Source organism: Pseudochaenichthys georgianus, chromosome 9 (genome assembly GCF_902827115.2).
Source record: "Pseudochaenichthys georgianus chromosome 9, fPseGeo1.2, whole genome shotgun sequence".
In the NCBI taxonomy this organism is placed as follows: domain Eukaryota; kingdom Metazoa; phylum Chordata; class Actinopteri; order Perciformes; family Channichthyidae; genus Pseudochaenichthys; species Pseudochaenichthys georgianus.
The window spans coordinates 20,958,444-20,979,573 of NC_047511.1; the positions used below are offsets into that span (position 1 = coordinate 20,958,444).

At 43.1% G+C, this 21,130-nt stretch overlaps 1 protein-coding gene across 2 annotated transcripts in view; it reads left to right on the forward strand.

Annotated features, from left to right (window-relative positions):
- LOC117451958 (ADP-ribosylation factor-like protein 15) overlaps nucleotides 1–21,130 on the forward strand; it is a 108,548-nt gene that overhangs the window by 32,006 nt on the left and 55,412 nt on the right. For both annotated transcript variants that reach the window (XM_034090343.2, XM_034090342.2), the window contains exons 2-3: nucleotides 15,646–15,790; nucleotides 17,711–17,770. In XM_034090343.2, coding sequence (XP_033946234.1) covers nucleotides 15,646–15,790; nucleotides 17,711–17,770 — 205 coding nt within the window. The remainder of the gene's footprint in view (nucleotides 1–15,645; nucleotides 15,791–17,710; nucleotides 17,771–21,130) is intronic.

The window sequence follows — 21,130 nt, forward strand, 5'->3', positions numbered from 1 at the left end:
GGTTTAGATGGAGGGCTAGAGGGGAGCTGGTTAAAATTGCCACCCATAACATTCCCCCTACAATGGAGAGGACCCCCTCAAATGGTGGATCAACAATGTACCTGAAGCAAACAGCAGGCAGTGATTGAGGCATTTGCCAGGGAGATGAACACCAACTAGTGACGAGGGGGTGAGAGGAGCTAGGTGAAAGTGGATTTGAGGTCTTTGAGGATAGACCTACAAAGAATCCGCCAGTCACAACTGAGGGGCCCAAAGCGTGTGATTATTAATTACTGATGGCTTCCCAGCCTTTGAAAATCAGGGGGCCGCAGACATCAGATGTGTGGAAGAGGCAGAGGAGCGAAAGGCCTGTCATTACCATCACAGAAACAATGCTCAAATTTGGCTGTCATGCATTTCTGCCTAATTGACTGTTTTGATGCAGGTTTTTTTCCCCCATTTTGTTTTTGAGGGGGCACTGATGCCCCCCACTCCCCAGTCTTGATGAGGAGAACTTGGTGGGCTTTCAGCTTCACCCAGCAAGAACCTTCCGGAGGTTCTTTGATGGCAAGAAAAAGCCACTGGAGACCTCAGGGGCCTCATTGGCTCCATTTATATATCGGCACCATAACGCCATTTCTGATTCCTGACAAGAAATGAGTGAGTAGGAAAAGTAATGTATGAAGGGCATACAAAGTGTGTAAGTGAATGTATGTGCTATATGGTGTGTGTGTGTGTGTGTGTGTGTGTGTGTGTGTGTGTGTGTGTGTGTGTGTGTGTGTGTGTGTGTGTGTGTGTGTGTGTGTGTGTGTGTGTGTGTGTGTGTGTGTGTGTGTGTGTCTGCAGGGTGGTACTTTCTTGTGTTTGAGGCTACAATGAAAGGCGGAGGCCAGGGACCCACAAACCACATTAGGGGTCTCCTAATTTGCATAATTAACTGTTGACACTAACTGTGCTTAATGAAGGCCTATTGAAGTCATTGACCCTTTTACACAGCCAGCCCCTGGGAATGAGACAGAGGCTCCTCCAGCAAAGGTTAAAACAATGTATCTGGTTAACTTCAGACAAACGCGCCGAAACGCCCCCAAAGCCTCCGAGACCATGCGCCATGGAAGAGGTTATGGCACAGAACCACCTGCGATTTCCCAGACCCCAAACACCACCAGAAGTTTGGCTTTCATGTCTCATCCTTCTCATCCTTCAATTGTTATTATTTCTTTTTTGTGGTAATACATTTGCTCAATCCAAGTTTTGCAATAGTATCAGATGAAATGATTTTAGATCTGTAGTCTACTCCAAAGAACATTGCATATCATTTGGGTACATGGCGTCCCAAGATATATCCGCAACAGTGCCTACTATTGCCAAACCTTTTGTTTGTAATTGTGTTGTGTTCAGTCAGAGGGAATGTCCTACTGAGTTACAGCTTATTATTTGTGTGCTTGATTTGGTTTTAATACCAAGCTTAGCAGGTGGAGCTTCCCTGTGATAAGTCACTCCAGTTCAATGAATAACAAAAAGCACATACAACCTAGGGAGCACAGTTTTTAAGGTTTCATAGCAAACTAAAAACAATACCTGTCATATTCCAAGGAGAATATTTGCCAAAAGGGCATTATTGCTCACCTGCCATGGTAAACATTTAAAATAATATATAGTATATGGGATTTAAGAATGAAAAGGACTTCTGTGAGGACCCTTGAAGTGTGTGTGTGTGTGTGTGTGTGTGTGTGTGTGTGTGTGTGTGTGTGTGTGTGTGTGTGTGTGTGTGTGTGTGTGTGTGTGTGTGTGTGTGTGTGTGTGTGTGTGTGTGTGTGTGTGTGTGTGTGTGTGTGTGTGTGTGTGTGTGTGTGTGTGTGTGTGTGTGTGTGTGTGTGTGTGTGTGTGTGTGTGTGTGTGTGTGTGTGTGTGTGTGTGTGTGTGTGTGTGTGTGTGTGTGTGTGTGTGTGTGTGTGTGTGTGAAAAACACACTTAAACACTGACAGACCACTTAGCATATGGCTGTGATCCCTTTATATAGCCTTGTAAATAGGCTCATTCAGTGCCAAGTATTTCTGTTGAAAAGTAGTCAAATCCCAACTTCATTTAAATGATAGGTCATTCCCTGAAAGAATAATTAGGTGATATATTTATATTAGTTTTTTAGCTAAACTGGATTTTACAGGTAATCCTCACAGTGAAGATAACAATTTAAAGTAGTACATTTCTCAATTCAGAAGAATGTTTTGGTATAGTTCAACAATGGCTTAAGTCTAAAGCTGAGTCTTGGTACCAAACTTCCCTCCAAGAAAACCTGACCTGAGAGAACTTAGTGTAGCAGTTACACACACTCTTTATATCAAGGTCTTATAGCAACTGTGATATATTATGGAACCGCTATGCACAATAAGAAAAGAGAAGCACACACTTTGTTACAATTACTTGGGGGAAGATTTTAAGGCCCCAGCATATTTGGGGTTGTAAGGAGACAAAAGCCATCTGTTCCAAGAAGTTGTCAAACATCACAGCACTTATTCAGAATCCAGCTGTCTTTGATGTGTATGAATCATTTCCTTTTGTGCTGCTGAAGCCACTTAATGTTTAACTGCACTCTAGGGTCATGACGCTTCTCTTCCTGAAAATGACCCTCTGGTCTCTTCACAGCGTCACTGTTCGTGGTATCTTTGAATTGATTTTCCATTTTGTTGGTCTTAAAAACCTCCAGGGGCCTATCAACCATCTCTGTTCAGGTTTTGTAGTACATTCTCTATCCATGCCAACACTTAGTCATAGATTGTGTAAAAAAGCTTTACCCTTATTCCTCTTAATCCCAGTTTGTTGGGGATGTTATGAATGATCATTGTGGCCTGGCGTTGTATGATGTGATTTGAAGAATAGCTCACACTATGAAATAATCAAAGATGTTCCATATCCTGTGAGATGCGATTTGAATTGAATAGGCTTTTCCAGTTTGCCTCCCACTCATCAACCTAATTCCCTTCTACTGCTAAATGTATAAAAACAGATTGATTGTTCGGTTGGTCCCCATCAGGTTTTTTGTGTGTCAAAGGGGCCTAGAAATAGTTGATGGGGAGGGGTCTTTCACATTTAATGAAAATGTCCTTAAGCCTGAAACTTTCCCACACTTGTTTGAGGGAGAATGGGGGCCCTAAGATTTGTTTTGATCAAAATTTGAGTTAATGGTCGATAGATAGATGCTGTATGAATATGTGCCATAACTGATGTAAGTGGGACAAGTGCCCTCCCTATACACCCACCCTTTTTATGTCTATGAGATGGGGCGCCCCTCCACCCCCCTTGGTTCTTGCACACTGGTTTCAGGGCCTTCAAAAGGGGGCCCCTCAAGCTTTGATCCTCTACGTGGGTGCAGAAAAACATCTTTTTGCCCTACACTGTGCCCAGGAAACCAAAGTGTTGCCGCCGCCGTATGCTAATGCAGCCGAGCTAATCACCCTTCGCAGTTACAAGATTTATATACCATAATGGCCCCCAGTGGTACCCCCGCAACCCCTCAATTCTGTGGCCCCCTGATCTACTCCTGGAAGTCCCATGGAGCAAAGGTGTCTCCTGTCTGTGAATGCAGCTGCCTTGCCACCACCTCTTGCTTTCTCTTACAAAAGAGGGTAACATGAAAACAGTCCTGAGGGTGGGCCCCTTAATGCCGTCCCCCTCATTCTCTACGTAATGTACTTTTCCAGTAAATGTCATGAAACACACAAGGGCTTGAAGGTAGGCTCCAGACAGATAAATGTGTAGGATACAAAAAAAAACTGTGGCCCCTCAGTCCCCTCAGCGTGTCTGGGACTACTGCTTTGATAATACTCCTTTTATCAATATCTAACCTATTAAACCAATTTCATCTTTTAGCATCATACCAGAGAGCTCCTTTTTGACTGATTTCATACTCTATCAACATACACATCAATTACCCTTTCTTTATCCTTCCTCTTCTTCCTCTTCAGGCTTTAACACTTTAAATATGATGCCGAGTTTGTGAAAACAGGATATTCTAACATTTGTAAGAAATCCAGTGTAAGTAGTAAGCTAAAGCAAACTTTGTTCAACACTAGTCTGCACTGTGCAGACCACTCCTGGAACTTTTTTAATGGCACACACATGGAGCTGTGCAGTGCTGGCTGGATCCTCAGAGCCCCTCGATCGGTCCCAGGGTCTCCTCAGGTGAACTCTGGTCCGGCTGGTTCAGATTGAGAAGGCAAGGCAAGGCAAGTTTATTTATATAGCACTTTTCAACACAAGGCAATTCAAAGTGCTTTACAAAAAATGAAAGACATTAAGAAAATGGCATTTAAAATCAGTCATTAAAAAGAAAAGATAATAAAATAAACATTAAAAGAAAAAATACATGGATAAAAGTTACAGTGCAGTCTAAGATATGAATAAAAGAAAAAATACATGAAAGGGAAATATCTTCCTTTTTAAATAAAAAGGCAATGACTCAAGAAAATCTCTTTTTGTTCAACTAAATATTAGGTGTACTGTATGTATTGTGTTCAACAATATATTTGGATTCAGGCAAGATTTACTACGAGTTCTATAAACAACAGATGTTTGTATTGCACTTCTCTTCTAAATTGTTTATCTGTGGTCTCTTAAGCAGGTTAGTAAGGTAGTCGGTATAATTCTGTAAATCCTCCTAGATACAGTTTGGAGAGTGTACAGGGTGAACGTTTGCCAACATTTTGCCAACTTGCCATTTTGTACAAAATTCCTTTCTAGGAAATATTTGGAGTGTGTACTGTAGGCCCAAACCAGGCACTTTCTTCAGGCAGACACATTTTGTCGTGCAACATTATTGTACACTTTCTTTAGAGAGAATGTTGTTTGCCCACCTATTCATTTAATACAGACTAACTCACATATGAAAAGATATCAACCAAAATTGTATTTGCATTACACTGCATATTGTAGAACCAAAGCTTTGAATGAATACTTTTGACAATCTAGCGTCCTCAATATGTTGTCTTAATGATTTTAGAAACTGTTGTTTTGTGCTACTACATGCCACTGTACACTCCACTGTATTTATATTCTAATATACTTTAATTAATATTGTATTTAATAATTAAGAAACCCGCTAATAGTGGTTTTAATGTACAGGAAGGTTGACCATAGCATCTAAAGACATTATGGATAACCTGTTCTTTGATTTGCCTGCAGTGACACAGGACTAAATTGCTATTGCATTACACAAATAAATGCATGTTACTGTTCAGGCGTATTAAGGTCAAAGCCTCTGCAATGGATCCAGGAATGGTGCAGTATGTGTTTGTGTGACTGTATGTGTGCGAGCATGTGAACCATAGCAGGGGGCACTTACTGCCACATCCAGATGGTGCTGGAAACAAACAGGGCCACACTGTAGGACCCCTCCATAGGAGCGTCTAGACTGGTCCCTGACCAGACAGATACAGCCTCCCATCAAATTAGCGTTTGTCAGATTTATGGTAATGGTCCGCAACAGTCTTCCTGTCAGTGAAGACAAGATTTACAGCACTGGGCCCAATCCCCACCCCCCAGCCCCACAAATACACCCATACACATATACACCATCCTCACCCTGACCACTCCCTTTCCTACAACTGCAACCTCCCCTGTCCCATCCTCTTTTTTTTGCCATCCTTCATTTCTTGGCCCTGGTTATTGCTTTTGAACAACTCACCCACCACCAGGCCTCCGCCACGTTGCTGGGTGGAGAAATTGTGAGCGTGGTTGTGTGAGCACGCCATACGCTTTTATGAAGGCTAAGCCCATACCCCAGTCTCCTTTTCCTTACATTTCAGAACTGGGGAACAAATATCCACTTGGGGTGGCAAAACCACCCAAGCCCCCTCTGCTTCCCTAACAATGGGTTGTGTCAGGGTTTCCTGTTAATCCTCTGTGATGAAGCTTGAGTGTTTTTGGGGTGAAGGGTTGGGGATGAGGTTGAGGTCGTGTTGCATAGAAGCCGGTGGGGGGGGGGGGGGGGGGAGTAAAGGCGTGTTATGTTGGTATAGTTTGGGGCGACACATGGGGCTGAACAATATATCGTGTCATGGCAATAACCGCGATATGCGCTTGCGCGATATTCACATCGCAGGGACGTGCGATTTTATTCTTTCTTTAATTTTTTTTTTAGGACGTGCGATATTAAGTAGGTAAATTAACTCAAACACGTCATGTTACAATTATTTTGCTGCTTGCTACAAAAGGAAAACTTGCGCAGCTCTCATGTCAGGGGTACTTGAGTGAGTGACATGCACAGCAAACCACCAATCACAATCATTCTTGATCAGATCACAGCAGGCCCCGCCCCGCTAGTTTGCAGACCATCAAAACACCGGTAAAATATGAGCGAGCACAGGAGGACAATACCGGCGAGAATGGAGATTTACTTCCAAAAAGAAAAGCAACATCTGCCATCTGGAACTATTTTGGATGCAAAAAGGTTCTTCTCTTCTTCATTCACAGATGAACCCCCTTATTTGAGGGTAAGCAACATGCATTATCATGACATGTTAGATCATGTCTTAAGGTATGATGAGTCAACCAGTAAAGATCCAGACGTCCGTGACTAAAATCCTCCATCCGGTTAAATATAGTTAAAAAAAAACACAATATATATCGCAGGAGAAAAAAATATCGCAATGTCAGTTTTTGTCAATATCGTGCAGCCCTAGCGACACAGATATTGAGTGGTCGAGGGAAAGGAGCAGAGGAAGAACGGATACATTATTGGTGTTGGAGTGCGAGTGGAGGACAGACAGAGAGCCCCATGTATACGGATTAGCGTCGCCCCCTCTTTCATGTTGGTGTTGTTTGGGCGGTAACCCGATCCCTGGGCCCTAGCACTAGTGAGCCCAGTGGGAAAGGCTTCCTGACAGATATCCCGTCCATTCTCAGCTCAAATGTTTTTCCAAGGCTGCTCCTCTGCCTTTGATCTGGCCTCCTTCTCAACCACACAGGGTCACAAGCTTCCATGTCAGGCCCGATAGGAGAAGGCCGACACTGGAGCAGCTTACTGAAAGGGGGAAAAGGGGGAAGCTGGGGGGCTCCAGTCTGTTGTTCACACATCTTGCCCCATGATCTAGACCTCTCTTGGTTGTCTCTTAAAAAGTGGACTTTACGTTCCAGACGGTCAGTTGGTCACATCACCTACGTCCGTCAGATGAAACTCCACCTTGTACCTCCGTTCCAAAATAACAGCTGGTACTCAGCTGTTATGCAGTTTGTTTTTGGAACACTGTGTTCACTGTGACCTAGCTGATTTCTTGTGGAAATGTTCTGCTGTTCAGGCAAGATGTCCATCCTCTGCTATGTTAATGATCACTCAAGAAATAAATAGCATTGGTATACCAGAAATAGAATATGTTATCTGTTATTTAGCACATTTTAATTAATTCATACAATATGTTTTCTTTTTTTGTTTCTATAAGATCAGGAGATTACAGTAACTAAGTAACGGCAATGCATTGCTTCTTCCCTCGCAGTGCAATGGATGCAGTGTGTTCCAGCAGAAAGCTGGGGGGCGCTCTAACTTCACTCATTGGCTTTTGTGTGTGTGTGTGTGTGGTTGTGTGTGTGTGTGTGTGTGTGTGTGTGTGTGTGTGTGTGTGTGTGTGTGTGTGTGTGTGTGTGTGTGTGTGTGTGTGTGTGTGTGTGTGTGTGTGTGTGTGTGTGTGTGTGTGTGTGTGTGTGTGTGTGTGTGTGTGTGTGTGTGTGTGTGTGTGTGTGTGTGTGTGTGTGTGTGTGTGTGTGTGTGTGTGTGTGTGTGTGTGTGTGTGTGTGTGTTCCAGCTCGTCTCCTTGTCCAGACACCTTAGCGTCAGGACAATAGTGTTCGAGCTCTGAAACGAGGGCCAGACAGACAGAAGTGGGATGAATGAATTGGGTAGTGGGGCTGATAGGGGAGAAAGAGAGCGAGAGAGTGAGAGAGACCGGGTGAGGATGTTTCTTCAGAATACGGGGATGAGTTGCCTGCTAAACAGTGACAAGCAAATCAGCTTTAAAACAGGGCCTCCCCGTACACACACAGACACGCAGGCATAATGGGTTGTTTTGTCGTTTTAAGTAAGACACGGTCTACTTCACCGGGCGTGATGTCGAGCTGGTGCAGACAGGGTCAATCTTATTATTGCTGTATGTCTGTCATTTCAGTCTGGTAGGTCTCTATGATATTGTGTTGTAAGATGTAAAAACCAACAGAGGACATATTCAACATTCACGGCATCAAACCTGTTCCACACAACTGGATGTGCATTGTCGAGGCACGGAATGGGAGTGACGCGTATCCCCCAAATGTTCCAGTGCAGTCTTTCAGTGTATGTCTGTCTAGTGTGTGTGTGTGTGTGTGTGTGTAGGTGTCTGTGTTTGTACGGGGATCTATTTCTGATCCGGGGGGTAATTAATGGCACCTGTTCAGTGTCCTTAGTTGGCCATCAATTTTGAAGTGCAGTAAATCTTGTGTTTTGTCACCCGCAGCCATAGTTAAAAGCGAATTACGGTGCTCACTGCCAAATCTGCATGTTGTTGACTTTATCTTGCAATAATGTTCCTCTCATCGTGCCTGCATCCTGTGGCGAGAGGTGGTTAGAAGGCAGGTGGAGGAGGTGTTATCAAAACATCCCAAGCAAGCACACGTCTTGGTCTGAACTGTGTTATTCTGCAGAATAAAGCCTGCTGGATGTTTTGGTGATGTGTGGTGGAGACCTAGGCCAACCCCATCTGTGGTTGGCGGGATAACAACCTAGCATGGGAAGGGTCCAGTGAGCAGCCGTGTGTGCCTAGCATGTCTCTCCCAGCTCTTAACGAGAATGGTATGCAGTGCGCCCCACTCACCCCCTTCCCTCACTGTACTGAACCATACTGTGTCCCACCGTGCACCCCCCATCCAGCTTCAAAGCGGCAAATAACATCAACAACTGAAGGGGGGAGAAGATGAATGAGGATGAATGAATGTGCCCCTTCCATCCCCCCTTTGCCCACACAACCCCTCCCCTGTTCCCTGCTCTCCTCTCCCCTGCCTCCCTCCTTGCCCTTCTCAGCTCCCACCCTCTGCTCTACCCCTGGTTTGCAGGCCTGTGTTATGACTGTGGCCGGTGTGTATTACACACATATCTGTTAGCGCCGCTCCTCCGTCGGGACGCCCATATAAAGGACTGTCATTTTCAAAGGTCATGAGTGAGCCCTGCACACAAGTGTTGTCCCGACACTTGGTCTGGAAAAATAAAAACGTCCTGCTTGCCTGTCCATGTCCCGTGTCCGTCTGTCTTCGGTGGCTCTGACTCCCAGAGGCAAGTGTCTCGGATGTCCTTTCCCCTTTCTCCTCTTCCTCTCTTCTTTCCTATGCTAACCCTACTGTTGGGAAATCAAGATGACCAGCTTGTGTATATTGGCAGCCAAGGAGGAAGTCAGGGTTTGCTTATTTGGTGTGCCCCGCCATAGGAAATGCCAGGAGGTGAATGTGATACTTCCTTTTTAACAGGCATTATTATACTCATTAACACCATTGCTGAGACAAGTGCAAACAGATCAAGCATATCAGTTGATGTGTAATCTACCTTTCACCAGGAAGTGTGCCGCGCCACGGGCGTTTTGAGCAAGGACATGACCCCTCTGTGTTGTTGTTGTGCACATGGTTTGTGTGTCTGAGGCTTCTGCTATCCAAAGTGCACCTTTTATAGTTAGCATATCTAGAGCTTGGCAACAGATTTACTTTAGCCCTAGTTATTAGATGAACAATGTTTTTTTGGGAAAGTTCAAAATGTGGTCAAGGTGAGGCCAAAGCCCTGTCCAGGTGGCACTTAGTTCCTATAAACAAGATAACTGCCATGTATTACTTTAAAAAGTCTTGCGAAGTTAATGTTTTTTAACAAGATGATGATCTGATTTCCACACACTGAAGACCCACAGAGATTTGTGTGGCTTATGTGCCCGCCTTCCTGTTTGAGCTTTCAACAGCAATAATGATTATCATCAAACTCACTAAAAAAAACATGTTCACAATATAAAAAGTATTGTTTCCTTCAAAGTGCCTTAACAGGCGTTAACATGTGTGACAACCATGTGAAAGAGTCTATGGAGATAACCATTGGCACTTTCTTACTGTATTTCTCTGAAATGTCATCAATGTATTAATTTAATATACATTCATTGTAATTGATTGTTTAATAACCAATCCCCCAAAGCGATTGTGTATAAAAAAGGGTGGAATATGTTACATTTGGCGATTTTTTTTGGCAAACATTTGGATAAGCACAATACTATGAAATGATCCTAATGATCTAAAAAAACGAACCTTTTCTGAGCAAGGGATTGGAATAAGTGTTATTGGAGCATTATCATTAGTTAATGCTGAACACCTACTGTATGTTAAAACACTGTTCAGAAACAGTACTGGTGCATCTCATTGGTTTTAAATGTGTCCCTAGGCAAACACATCTAAATTAACCTGCATGCAGCATATCCTTTTGCGGACAAGGCATTTCAAATAAAAAATGCTCTGCAGGAATATTTGTATACTTCATCATGTATCTATGACGCCCCAATGTTTAGTATTACATCTGAAACAGAAAACGGTAAACCACACCATAGAAACTGGAAGCTTGTTGGCGTACTTTTATTTAGAACATGCTGTAATGCCACTGCCTGTTTTCCTATCCTGTGGTGCCTCAACAGTAGCCAGAGAGTACGAGAGTGAAACACAAGTAGTTTGCTGTGGTGGTAGTGGCTTCCCTCTAACACACATTTATTACGTCTAAAAATACTAAGTGGTTCTCGAAAAAGAGTGCAGCTCCTGTTCTGTCCAACTACGTCAATTTAAAACGAAATGCTTTCAGACTCATTGACAAAACATGTATCTAAAAATATGTTAAACTCCAACTGAATCCCTGTTTGAAGCTCTGCACATTGACCTGTTTCCCTTTTTGTGTGTTCACATATTAGGGCTGCACGATTTTGGGAAAAAAATCTAATGGCGATTTTTCGGACAAATATTTCGATTTTTCTTAAAAGTCAACATAAATATGTGTCCCCGGTGCGTCGGGGAACTCACGCAGCATCAGAAAATACAACCCTCTCTCTTTTCCTCCGTACCCAAATCTCTAAAAACGGTGCTACAACGAAGCTGATCCAGATTTCCATCTGCTGTGACATTTTCATCCGATCTGACGTGAAATCGGAAGGCGGACCCACAGAAAATTGCTATCGGAAACAATGCCTGACGTTTTTTGGACGTAATCTCGTCTTTGTTTACATTAAAAAGCCTCGCTAACACTCAGAGCTAACCTGTACTGAAGAGCACATGTGTTTTTAAAAAGCAGGGAAATAAAAAAAGGAGCTCACCTTGTGATAAACCTGCAAGAGAAAACGCATTTGAGATCCATACTGTTTCAGAAACAGGATGGCGTTTTATCACAACCAAATTTAACTTTATCTCCGGTAGAATTCTGATCAGGCATTAGCTACGCCTCCTCTTCTTTATTTTTTTTCAAGCTAAGGACCCAAAATCTGCGTTTCTCTAACAGGGCTTCAAAAGAGGGGTTTGAGCAGTAAGAGGCATGGCTACAATGGGTGATCTGGTATTTTGAAAAAAAACTTCACAGAAATGTTTTATATAGGTATGGCCCTACAATATATTTTTCAAATATAGCATGATAGGTCTACTTTAAAGTCAAGCTTCAGTTTAAGATTCACCCTGTAATAGATGTAAAACATGTGATGGAGCATTACTAACCTGTCTCAGATGGTTCGTTTCACCAAACCATCTAGGAAAGCTCCATTGGAAGACATTTGGAAAGGGCAGGCACTTTCAAAAATACTTGGCAGGTGATTGGATCAATCTGTCTATCACCTTCTATCATGGGCCACTTCTGATTGGTTAACAATAGCTGGTACATGTGGAGCACAGCACATCTGATTGGTGTGGATGACTGACACACAAGGACACAAAAAAAAAAAAGTGAAAAAAAATCGTAGGCTTTGCGATTTGATAATCGCATCATTTAAAATCGCGATTTCGATTTAAAATCGATTAATCGTTCAGCCCTATCACATATCCATATCATGTCCTAAACGTATGCAAATCAACATTTGGTCACTTGAGGTCATGTTGCATGGTGGTGTTGCTTGCAGCATGTCGTATGACTTTGAGCTTCCTTTAAATGAAACCACAGGAGAAAAAGCTACTGCAGTATTCATGTACCTTTCCTACCAGTTGTTTCTTTTTCACCCCAGCATCATTTATGCAAGCGTCTAAAGACTTCTGTTAGGCCAGCGGCTTCTGCTCTTCTGCTTAAACTCTGGTCCGCTGCCAGGAGGCCAAGTTATGTCACCCATTAAATGTCTTGATGTCTTTTTCAAACTGGAGACATGGGGGGCTTTTTTTCCTTCTTTCTGTCATGCATCTTTTAAGGGGACATTCATCTGAAGAAATGCAGCCTGGCTATGTCTTCAGTGATATTTATATTCGGCAGTGTTTTCATTTACATAAAGCCTAGCTAATCAGCTTTTGCAACAACAGTGAGGTAATGTCTCGGCAGGGAAGCACAACTAAAACATCTCCAATCCTATAAGAGGCAGCCGATCAATAAAGTCTAGGAATGGCAGACTTTTTTTATGGAGAGTGTTTGGCAAGGAGCTGTAAGGTTTTATTTGTTTTTCTTAAAGATTGCCCTCTCTTTAAAAGCAAAGGAAGCCTCATAGTCATTGAAAAGATGCCTTAATAAACGTGGCTGCAGCTGATAAGCCTCCATGTTGCTCTATGCAACAGTATGTGTGAGAGTAATATATCTCACTCGCTTCCAGCTTGTCTGAACATACTGTAAATCTGTCAAACAACATTTAGGAAACTGTTGACTGTGTATGTTGAATTCAATTTCCAGTTGTAATCCCAGCTGTTTGTCTGGATGCCTTAGAGATTCATGGAGTTCTAGTCATCAGGATGGATTCCTCTGAGCTCTCAGTGACACAGCACACTGACTCTGATCCTCCAGTGTGTGGTTGTAAGGGGAGAGGCACGTATCGAGGTAGGCAAAGGCCTTTGGACATATTTATTTTTCTCCTGTGAGCCGTTTGACCAAGCTCTCCTCGTCAATCTTGTGCTGTCAAGGAGGGCCAGAGGTGGGAGCTCCCTTCTCTCCTCTCTCACAGGACACTGTGTACACAGCGACCCCGGGGTCAGACCCTGGATTCTCTTTAGGTAGCTGTTCCACACTGTACGTGAAGGGAGAGGTGCTGGGAGATGTCTAGTTTGTATGCTCTCAACCAGCTAATGAGGCCTTAACCTTCTTCGTTGACTTTTATTTCGTTCACACTCGGTCTAAATATAATTAAATGTTAAGGGACAGACAATAATCTATCTCAAATCTATTACAGATCTTCCATGTCTTCATCTCATCCCCTTGCTTCCTCTTAAGGATCAACTGTCTGTGCGATTGACAGCTGAAGGACAGACTTCCCCCTCTACAGAAATCTTTACATGTAGCTTTAGGGATGGTTGGTGGGGGGTAGAGGCGACAAGGAGAAAAGAGCCAAAATGAGGATAGAATGACCTCATCAAACCACGTTTTTACACGTGTTCCTCCATCTGACGCGCGTATGTTTCTGATCTTGCCGTTTTTCTGGAAGAGGAGAATGTTTCCTGTTTGAGCAGACTGGCGGGGTTCACCTAGAAGTCGGGGGGGTCGGGTTGCTCAGCCAACGTCTGGTTCTGTTGAAGCAGATTCCCCACATCTCCATCAAACAGCAGCTCTGTTTTGGCACGGCTCTGAAAACTGACCCTGGTGGTCACTGATGTCTGGGAGTGTGCGGAAATATCGAGGCGGCAACTCTTTGCTGCTTTCCCTCCATTAAAGAGAAGCAATGGCATCTCATAGCAACCACTGCTAGGCAGATGAAAAAAGTATTTTCTATTTCAATCTATTAATCTAAACGCTACAAGTGGGCTGCAGTTAAAACCAAAACCAAATTTCCAGGAGTTATTGTAGTAAACACAAATCTTGAACATTTTCCAAAGATACGTGAACATTGACACTGAATATTTGTTTATCCTCTCATCTGTTTATATCTGCTTCTCCCCAAGTTTTAATGGCATGCACAAGCACACCTGGAGAATGTGCACACAGACGTAGCAGTTGGTGTACACTTGTGAATGTGTTTTTCCTTCCTGCCAGACTCTTTAATTGAACAGAGTAACAGTGGGTTGAACAGGGTCGTCCCCTGACAAGAGCGTGTGTGTGTGCGTGTGTGTGTGTGTGTGCGTGCGTGTGTGTGTGTGTGTGTGTGTGTGTGTGTGTGTGTGTGTGTGTGTGTGTGTGTGATCTCATTCACGGTTCACACTGCATTTGCCCCCTAATGTCTCACAGCAGGCCTCAGTCCCAGGCTGTGATTCATGGAGTAACAGGTCTGCCTCTGGCTGCCACAAGGGTCCGGTCAGGCGGGGTCCAGCATGCACACAAAAACATGTTGCACCAGTGCTTAAATGCATGCATCGAAACTCTCCCATTACCTTTCACACATTTTCTCATGTAGACTTTTATCACTTATGACATGATTACATTATATCATAAAAGTACCACCATGTGGGGTTGTATTATTAGTTGGTACTCAGTCCCTTTTTAAATACAAAAATACAAAGTTTTTTCGTCTTTCTGAAATATTGTTACATTTTGCTTCATCTAAAGATCTTAAAGGTCCCATGTCATGGCCATTTCCACTGATCATAATTCCATTGTTGAGGTCTACTAGAATAGATTTATACTGTGCAATTTTCCAAACTCACATTGGTTTCGCATACAGCATCTCTGTAAAGTATGTGTATTCACTCTCTCCACTAAACGGCTCGTTGCAGCTCTTGCCCCCCCCCCTCCCTGTGAGCCCAGTGTGCTCCGATTGGTCAGGACCAGTCGGGATGTTGTGAATCGCGCTGAGCTCCGTGGAGGTGTTGTTTCCTTGTTTAGCGATACACAGCGAAACACAGCTGAGCACACACAAAGTCACAGCCGAAGTATAAACAATAAGTGTGGCTTGAGATTGAGTAAGAAAAAGGTTGATAAACACTGCGAGAATGGGTCTGCAGAGAGAATTTCGCCGCGATCCCAACTGTCTGTTATCAGCCTGCAGCCAGGGAGGAGAAATCAGCATTGGTCAATTTGGACCAATCAGCGGGGGCTTAACGTAACAGCTCCGCGGACGTAACGTAACGGCTCCACGGATTGGTCCATTTTGTTCCGGGGACTACATGACATCATGATGTACCCGGAAGAATCAAATGGACAGTGACGTATCTCCAACGAGGCGTTTTGGGGAGGTATTTTCTGTGTTAGAGTTTTACTCGCTACAGGGTGTACTTTGAGGGTTTTGACTCTGCACACCGTTTACATGCATACAAACCTTCATAACACACAAGGGGACGGGTAATAACCGTAAAAGCATGACATGTTACCTTTAAAATGTTTCAAAAACCAGAGCTGTATTGTGACAGTCTTTGTTGTTTTGTGCTTCAGTGTGTGAAGCTGTACCGCACATGAGTGTTCTTGCAAAGACCCAAGAGTTTTTTCGACAAACATTCACTTTTTGTGATTCCATGTGCAGAACCTAATCACTCCATTGGCAGCACATGCATTTGTTTTTGTTTTCTAAAGAATTCATTGTTTTGTTTGTCTTGTTTTAGTGTTTCCGGGCACTGTGCTGTAAAGGACCCCCGCCGCCAAGACCAGAGTACGATGTGGTGTGCATCGGCCTGACAGGTGCTGGAAAGACCAGCCTGCTCTCACGCCTCTGTAGTGAGGGCAGCGACGGCATCGTCCCCACAACAGGTCTGTACACAACACGGAACAGGAAGAAAGAGGGCCTTTTTTCATAGTATAATGTGTGTACTTAAATAGAAGCATGCACTCCCCTCAGATGTGTTCTTGAAAGCTTTTCATGCTTCTGAACTGCTTTCATGTTTGAAGAACATGCTGTCCCCTGGATTATAATCATAGATAGATAATTCTATCAAGGTATTACAGCTCTCCAATAGGGGGAAGCAAGTCTTCAGCGAGTCTTCCAAAGTCCCAGTGCTCATGCCAGAAATGCTCTGCTGTATCTCACCAGCCAATACTCTGCTTCTCTCTTGCAGTCAAGAGGCTGCTGTTGCGTATGTCCAGATGAGCAGGCTTCAGGCTTAGCACATCATTTTCTTGATAGTCAATACTCTGCTTTCCATAAACGCAAGGAAATCCCTCAAGGACTCTGACATTCCTTTCTCCTCCCCTGGCTTTGACAGCAGTCAGGTTAGAGCCTGAGCAGAAGTCCCGTTTTAGATTTAGTCCTTTTGCACTTTGACTAGGAAACAGCTAAATATAAAGTGATTCCCTAGTGTGTTACCTGTAACCCTAGTGTGTGTGTCTCTCTGTGGCCGGGGAGTTGTTCCAGGGAGTGAACACCTGTCTGCTGCTCAATACGGCTTCATAAATGAAATATGTCCATTACTTACTTAAGAGTAGAATTATTTTAGCTCTCTTCTCTGAAACGAGATTTAGCTGTCAGCACTGTCTGTGTCTGCCAACATCTACAGAGGGACCATCAGGATAAACAATGAGGGGGAAGTCTCCTGCGGTTCCCCCCACTACTTACTTCATGGTTTTGCACTGTCGTAATTTGCTTAAAAACCACATTTAGCAGTTAATTCAGATGTTTGAAAAATCCTAATGACATGTCTTTCCCATCTCTCCTCCTGTTTGTGAACGTTTCCAGGAAAGGAATTCCTACCAAGACAGTTTAGCATATATTGAGCAACATTAAATCTCTTCCTTCTTTGGGTGTCTTTACTATTTCCCACCCTATGCAACCACAAAACTATAGTAGCGCTTTACACATAAGCTCTATCTTCCTCTAACTCCAACGTTGAACAAAGCACTGTTTGGCTTTTTTTGTTTTTCTGTTTTCTAACTCGGACCACAAAGTGTTATTCTCTTTTGTTTTTTGCAACACAAATATGTTGTCATACTCCGTGTGTTCACCAGCTGGTGGTTTGGAAAAGTACACCAAATATCCTGGGGAAACTGAACGATTCATATGTTTTCTGTTTTAAATAAGTTCAATTTTATTTTTCTCACTATTTTAAAATGCAATCCAACCAGCATTCCTAAAGGTTAATTGGCACACACACTTATACACACATACATATCACATAAGTTCTTTATGCGGGGTGTCCGCAGGGTCTTAAAAAGTATTTGGATAAATCAATTTAGCGAAAATTAAGGCTATTAAAAAAAATATTAAACGGCATTTTCCAAGGTATTACATTTTGTAGCTTGTTTTCAATAAGTATATAAATTGTCCAAAGAGGTTGTGTTCTACAGTCTGCCTGAATGTAATCATTGCGTAGGTGTGTAGTGTGATTCTGTGTAGTTTATTTATGGCATCCCGTTGGATTTGTCGTCATCTGAACAGGACATCGCACGCTCACTGCTTGATAGCGCGCGAAGGCGCGTTTACGCCGGTTGTTAAACAACATCGTTAAGGGGAAATGCAAGTTTGCGTCGCACTGGTTGGAAGATAAGGAGGAAGGACAATCAATACTGTATGTAGTAAATGCGAGGTAAAGTGAGTCGCCAATGTAACCGGTTAAAGTGGCGATGAGATCTTAAAATGTATGGAAAGGGTCTTAAAAAGTCTTACATTTGACTTCAGGACTTCTGCATACACCCTGTTATGTCGTTACAATGATGGATTTTATTTTCCTCCCTCAGGTTTCAGCATAAAGGCAGTGCCATTTCCAAATGCCATCTTGAATGTAAAAGAACTCGGAGGTAAGACATGCTTTAGCCTTTCAAAATGTAATTGTAAATGTTTTCACTTCTGTCACAGCATGAGTCTGTGAGTAAATCTGTGTTAGGTGGAATATAGTTACCTAGCATGACATTTCCGACATTGGTTGCACACCCAACAAAGACAATTACAAGAAACTCTATTAAAAAAACAAAACATAAACCAATACACCTTTTTAGATCTGATTGAACTTTTGATTTAAAAGTAGAGAATAGTTGCCGTTTCTCGGCAGCCTCAAATATTAGGATATTTAAAAAATCTTCATTCATTTTAAATAATGAAATGGAATCCATATTAAGAGTAATCATTTACCTGGTTTCCGTCGCATTTCATTTTCACTCATTACACTTTTAAATGCCTTCGAAATAGCCAACCCCATGAGTTCACTCATTATTTTAGTGTTCGATACGATTCATTTAATTAGTTATTTCTCTCATTGTGTGGGTGGGTGTTTTGATCTTCTACCAGTTAGGAAACTGTTTTGCTCAAAAATAATAACACTTTTTCTGACATCCAATCCTATCTCTCGATTTTAACTGTTTACACTGAAAACTGTGTACACCAAGGAGGCAGAAGCATGATTGTTGTCAACCCGGTAGCATCACACCTTTTTGTACAGACGTCAGACCAGTAAGTGTTTTTGGAAGTGGCTGGACAATCTGCTGCCTCTTATTCCTGGAAATGCAGAGCACTCGAGGAAACGGTTTAATAAGCACAGATGAGGGAACTTGAGGTGGAGACACATAAACAGAACAAATGCAATGAGAGGCTTCCAGTCCTTAAAGGGAGTCCTCGAACAGGGATAAATCAGGGCTGTCCGTTCTCCTACAAACAACAAGAAAATGTTTTGTTTTGTTGAGAGTTGAAATATATATATAGGCACATGACAGGTGCAGTGAGTGTTTTGAAGGCTCACCCATCCTCACCCACCCATCCTAAAAGATGACACACACACACACACACACACACACACACACACACACACACACACACACACACACACACACACACACACACACACACACACTGAGAGGCACCGGGGGACCACCAACGAGGGTGCTACCAAATTTGGACAGAGCGCATTAGAGGGTTTTCAAAAGGAGTTTTTCTGGATTGGTCCGAAGCCAGTCTGCTGGGAGGTTATTGTGGTTTGAAAAACGCTGGTTCCACGGGTGACACATTTGATTTAGATAAGTTGGTATCGGCTGCCACCACAGACAAGGATGAAATCTGTTCTCTTTTTCTCTTTCCCCCCTCCTTGGAATCTTGCTCCCCTGCTCCTTTTCTTGTAAATACACACAGTGGGAGCATTTTTAGTGTGATTGATTTGGCCATTCGTTGTGGATGCGTTGGTAAAAACAAGAACTCGCTGTTTTGACTGACTACTTATATTTTGAGCCCAGTATCAGATTTAGGTTTTCTATGAAATGTTGACATGCAACCTTGTTGTGACCTGAATGCAACTGACGTAAATGAGGAGTCAGGAGAGTGTGTGCTCTTGCTAAATGTTCCACCAGTCAGTTCTCATAGTGAGCCTCATGTTGTGATTACACCAGCCCCTGTCCGGGGTCACTTTGTAACTTTCTAAGCTCTTCCCGTTTCTGTCAGTATACAATATTTCTCTTCTTTCCTTTCGGCTTTAAAACAAACAACCATGCCCAGTATAGTTATATGTTGTTTTTCACCACATCAATGATGTGACGCACAGAAATCAGTACTCCTGACCCCAAACACCTATATGCATACCTGTGAGCCTCTCCGCTCACACAGGGTTCAAAGAGGGATGGGAGGAGCAGGGTTTGGGTGTAACACGGGGGTTTATTGTTTAACAAACACAAAACACGTCGCCCATGTGGGCTCCTTCACGGGTCCTTTTGCATCCTTCCAGGATCCAGCCTACAGCAAGACAGACCAGAACCAGGATACCACATGCTTTTATTCAGTGACTGATTACCTGATTCTGATCAGCTGCCCCCTCCGGCCGAGCCACTCCCCTCACTCCAGCAGCCGGCGCCCTAACCACACCCCGCTGCCACAATACCTTTGTGGCTTGTTCTCTTCACTCTGCCCTAACAAGTGAAAAAGCGCTTGTTGAGAAGCGAAGCACTTCCCATGTACTTCCTTCCTCTCCCGCCGGAAAGCCCATTCAATGTCAATGAGGTACTCTTCCTTTACAGTTAGAAATGTAAAGCAAGTCTTACTTACAGTATGCAGGTGACTTGAAGTGCCTGAGGTTGGAGGGGCTATTTAAGGCAACAATGCTTATAAATGAACTATTCTATGGTAGAGCAAGTACAGCAGTTAAAAGACATTCAATTGTTGCACACAAAAAACAAAGTATTCACATATTCTAGATGCACTTATTTTGTCCTTGCTGTTTGCTTAGCAGGGGGAGCCTGATTATTGCTCAACCTATATTAAGCAAAAGTGATTTGAGTCTTCAGGAAGAGGGCTCATGGGAAAAGAAAGTGTTACGGCACGCAGAGAGATCTCAGAGAGCAGATAGTGACCCCAGCCAGCTCTCCTCCCTGTTATTACAATGTGCAGGTTTTGAACCCATGTAAGAGCAGTTGACTGTGACTTTTATAGATGCTAAGCCTGGTAATGCATTTTGAACTCTCCCTGCCTCAAGTTCACTGGGACAGATTGTCATAAGCGCAATCTGTCCTTTAAACCAGAGCCACAAAGCAGCTTACGTGATGTATGGCTCCGCTCGTGGTTTAGACCATCCTATACTGTACATCTGTGTCACTCTTGCATTTGTAATTGAGGTCCCTGCTCGCTTGTTTTCATTTATTCTCTTTCTGATCTTCACCTCTGGTTTCTGTTTTAGTTTTCCTCCTCCACCTCTTCTTAAGGCGGAAGCAGTTCACATACATTGAGTAAAGGATTAGGAAATACCTTGTATAAATGGTTACATTTGTTCTTTAGGGAATTGGTTTTCTAACTGGGTTTTTACATATGTGCATTTCTTTTTAAACATGCAGGTGTCACTAACTGGAATGTCGCTGGGTGAAAGGGAAAGTCAATTAAACCCAAGGTTCAGCCTAAGCTTATGCTGAAAATATTTAGTCTAAATAAACCGGTTTCCACAGCTGAACGTCAGACTATTTTTATAAATCATACACCTGTGCACGCTTAAAGACAAACTGTGTGGTCCCTCACTATAGAGTCTGTCCTCTGTCACAGCCGTCAGCTCAGAGCTCCAACAAAACAACAATTGCGTATTATTGGTGCACTCAGAGTACGTCAACCTTGGTTTAGAAATATGGCAGACATTAGTGGAGAAATGTTGGTATGTGTGTTCTTAAAGAAGATGGGAAATGATCATGTGCTCAGTC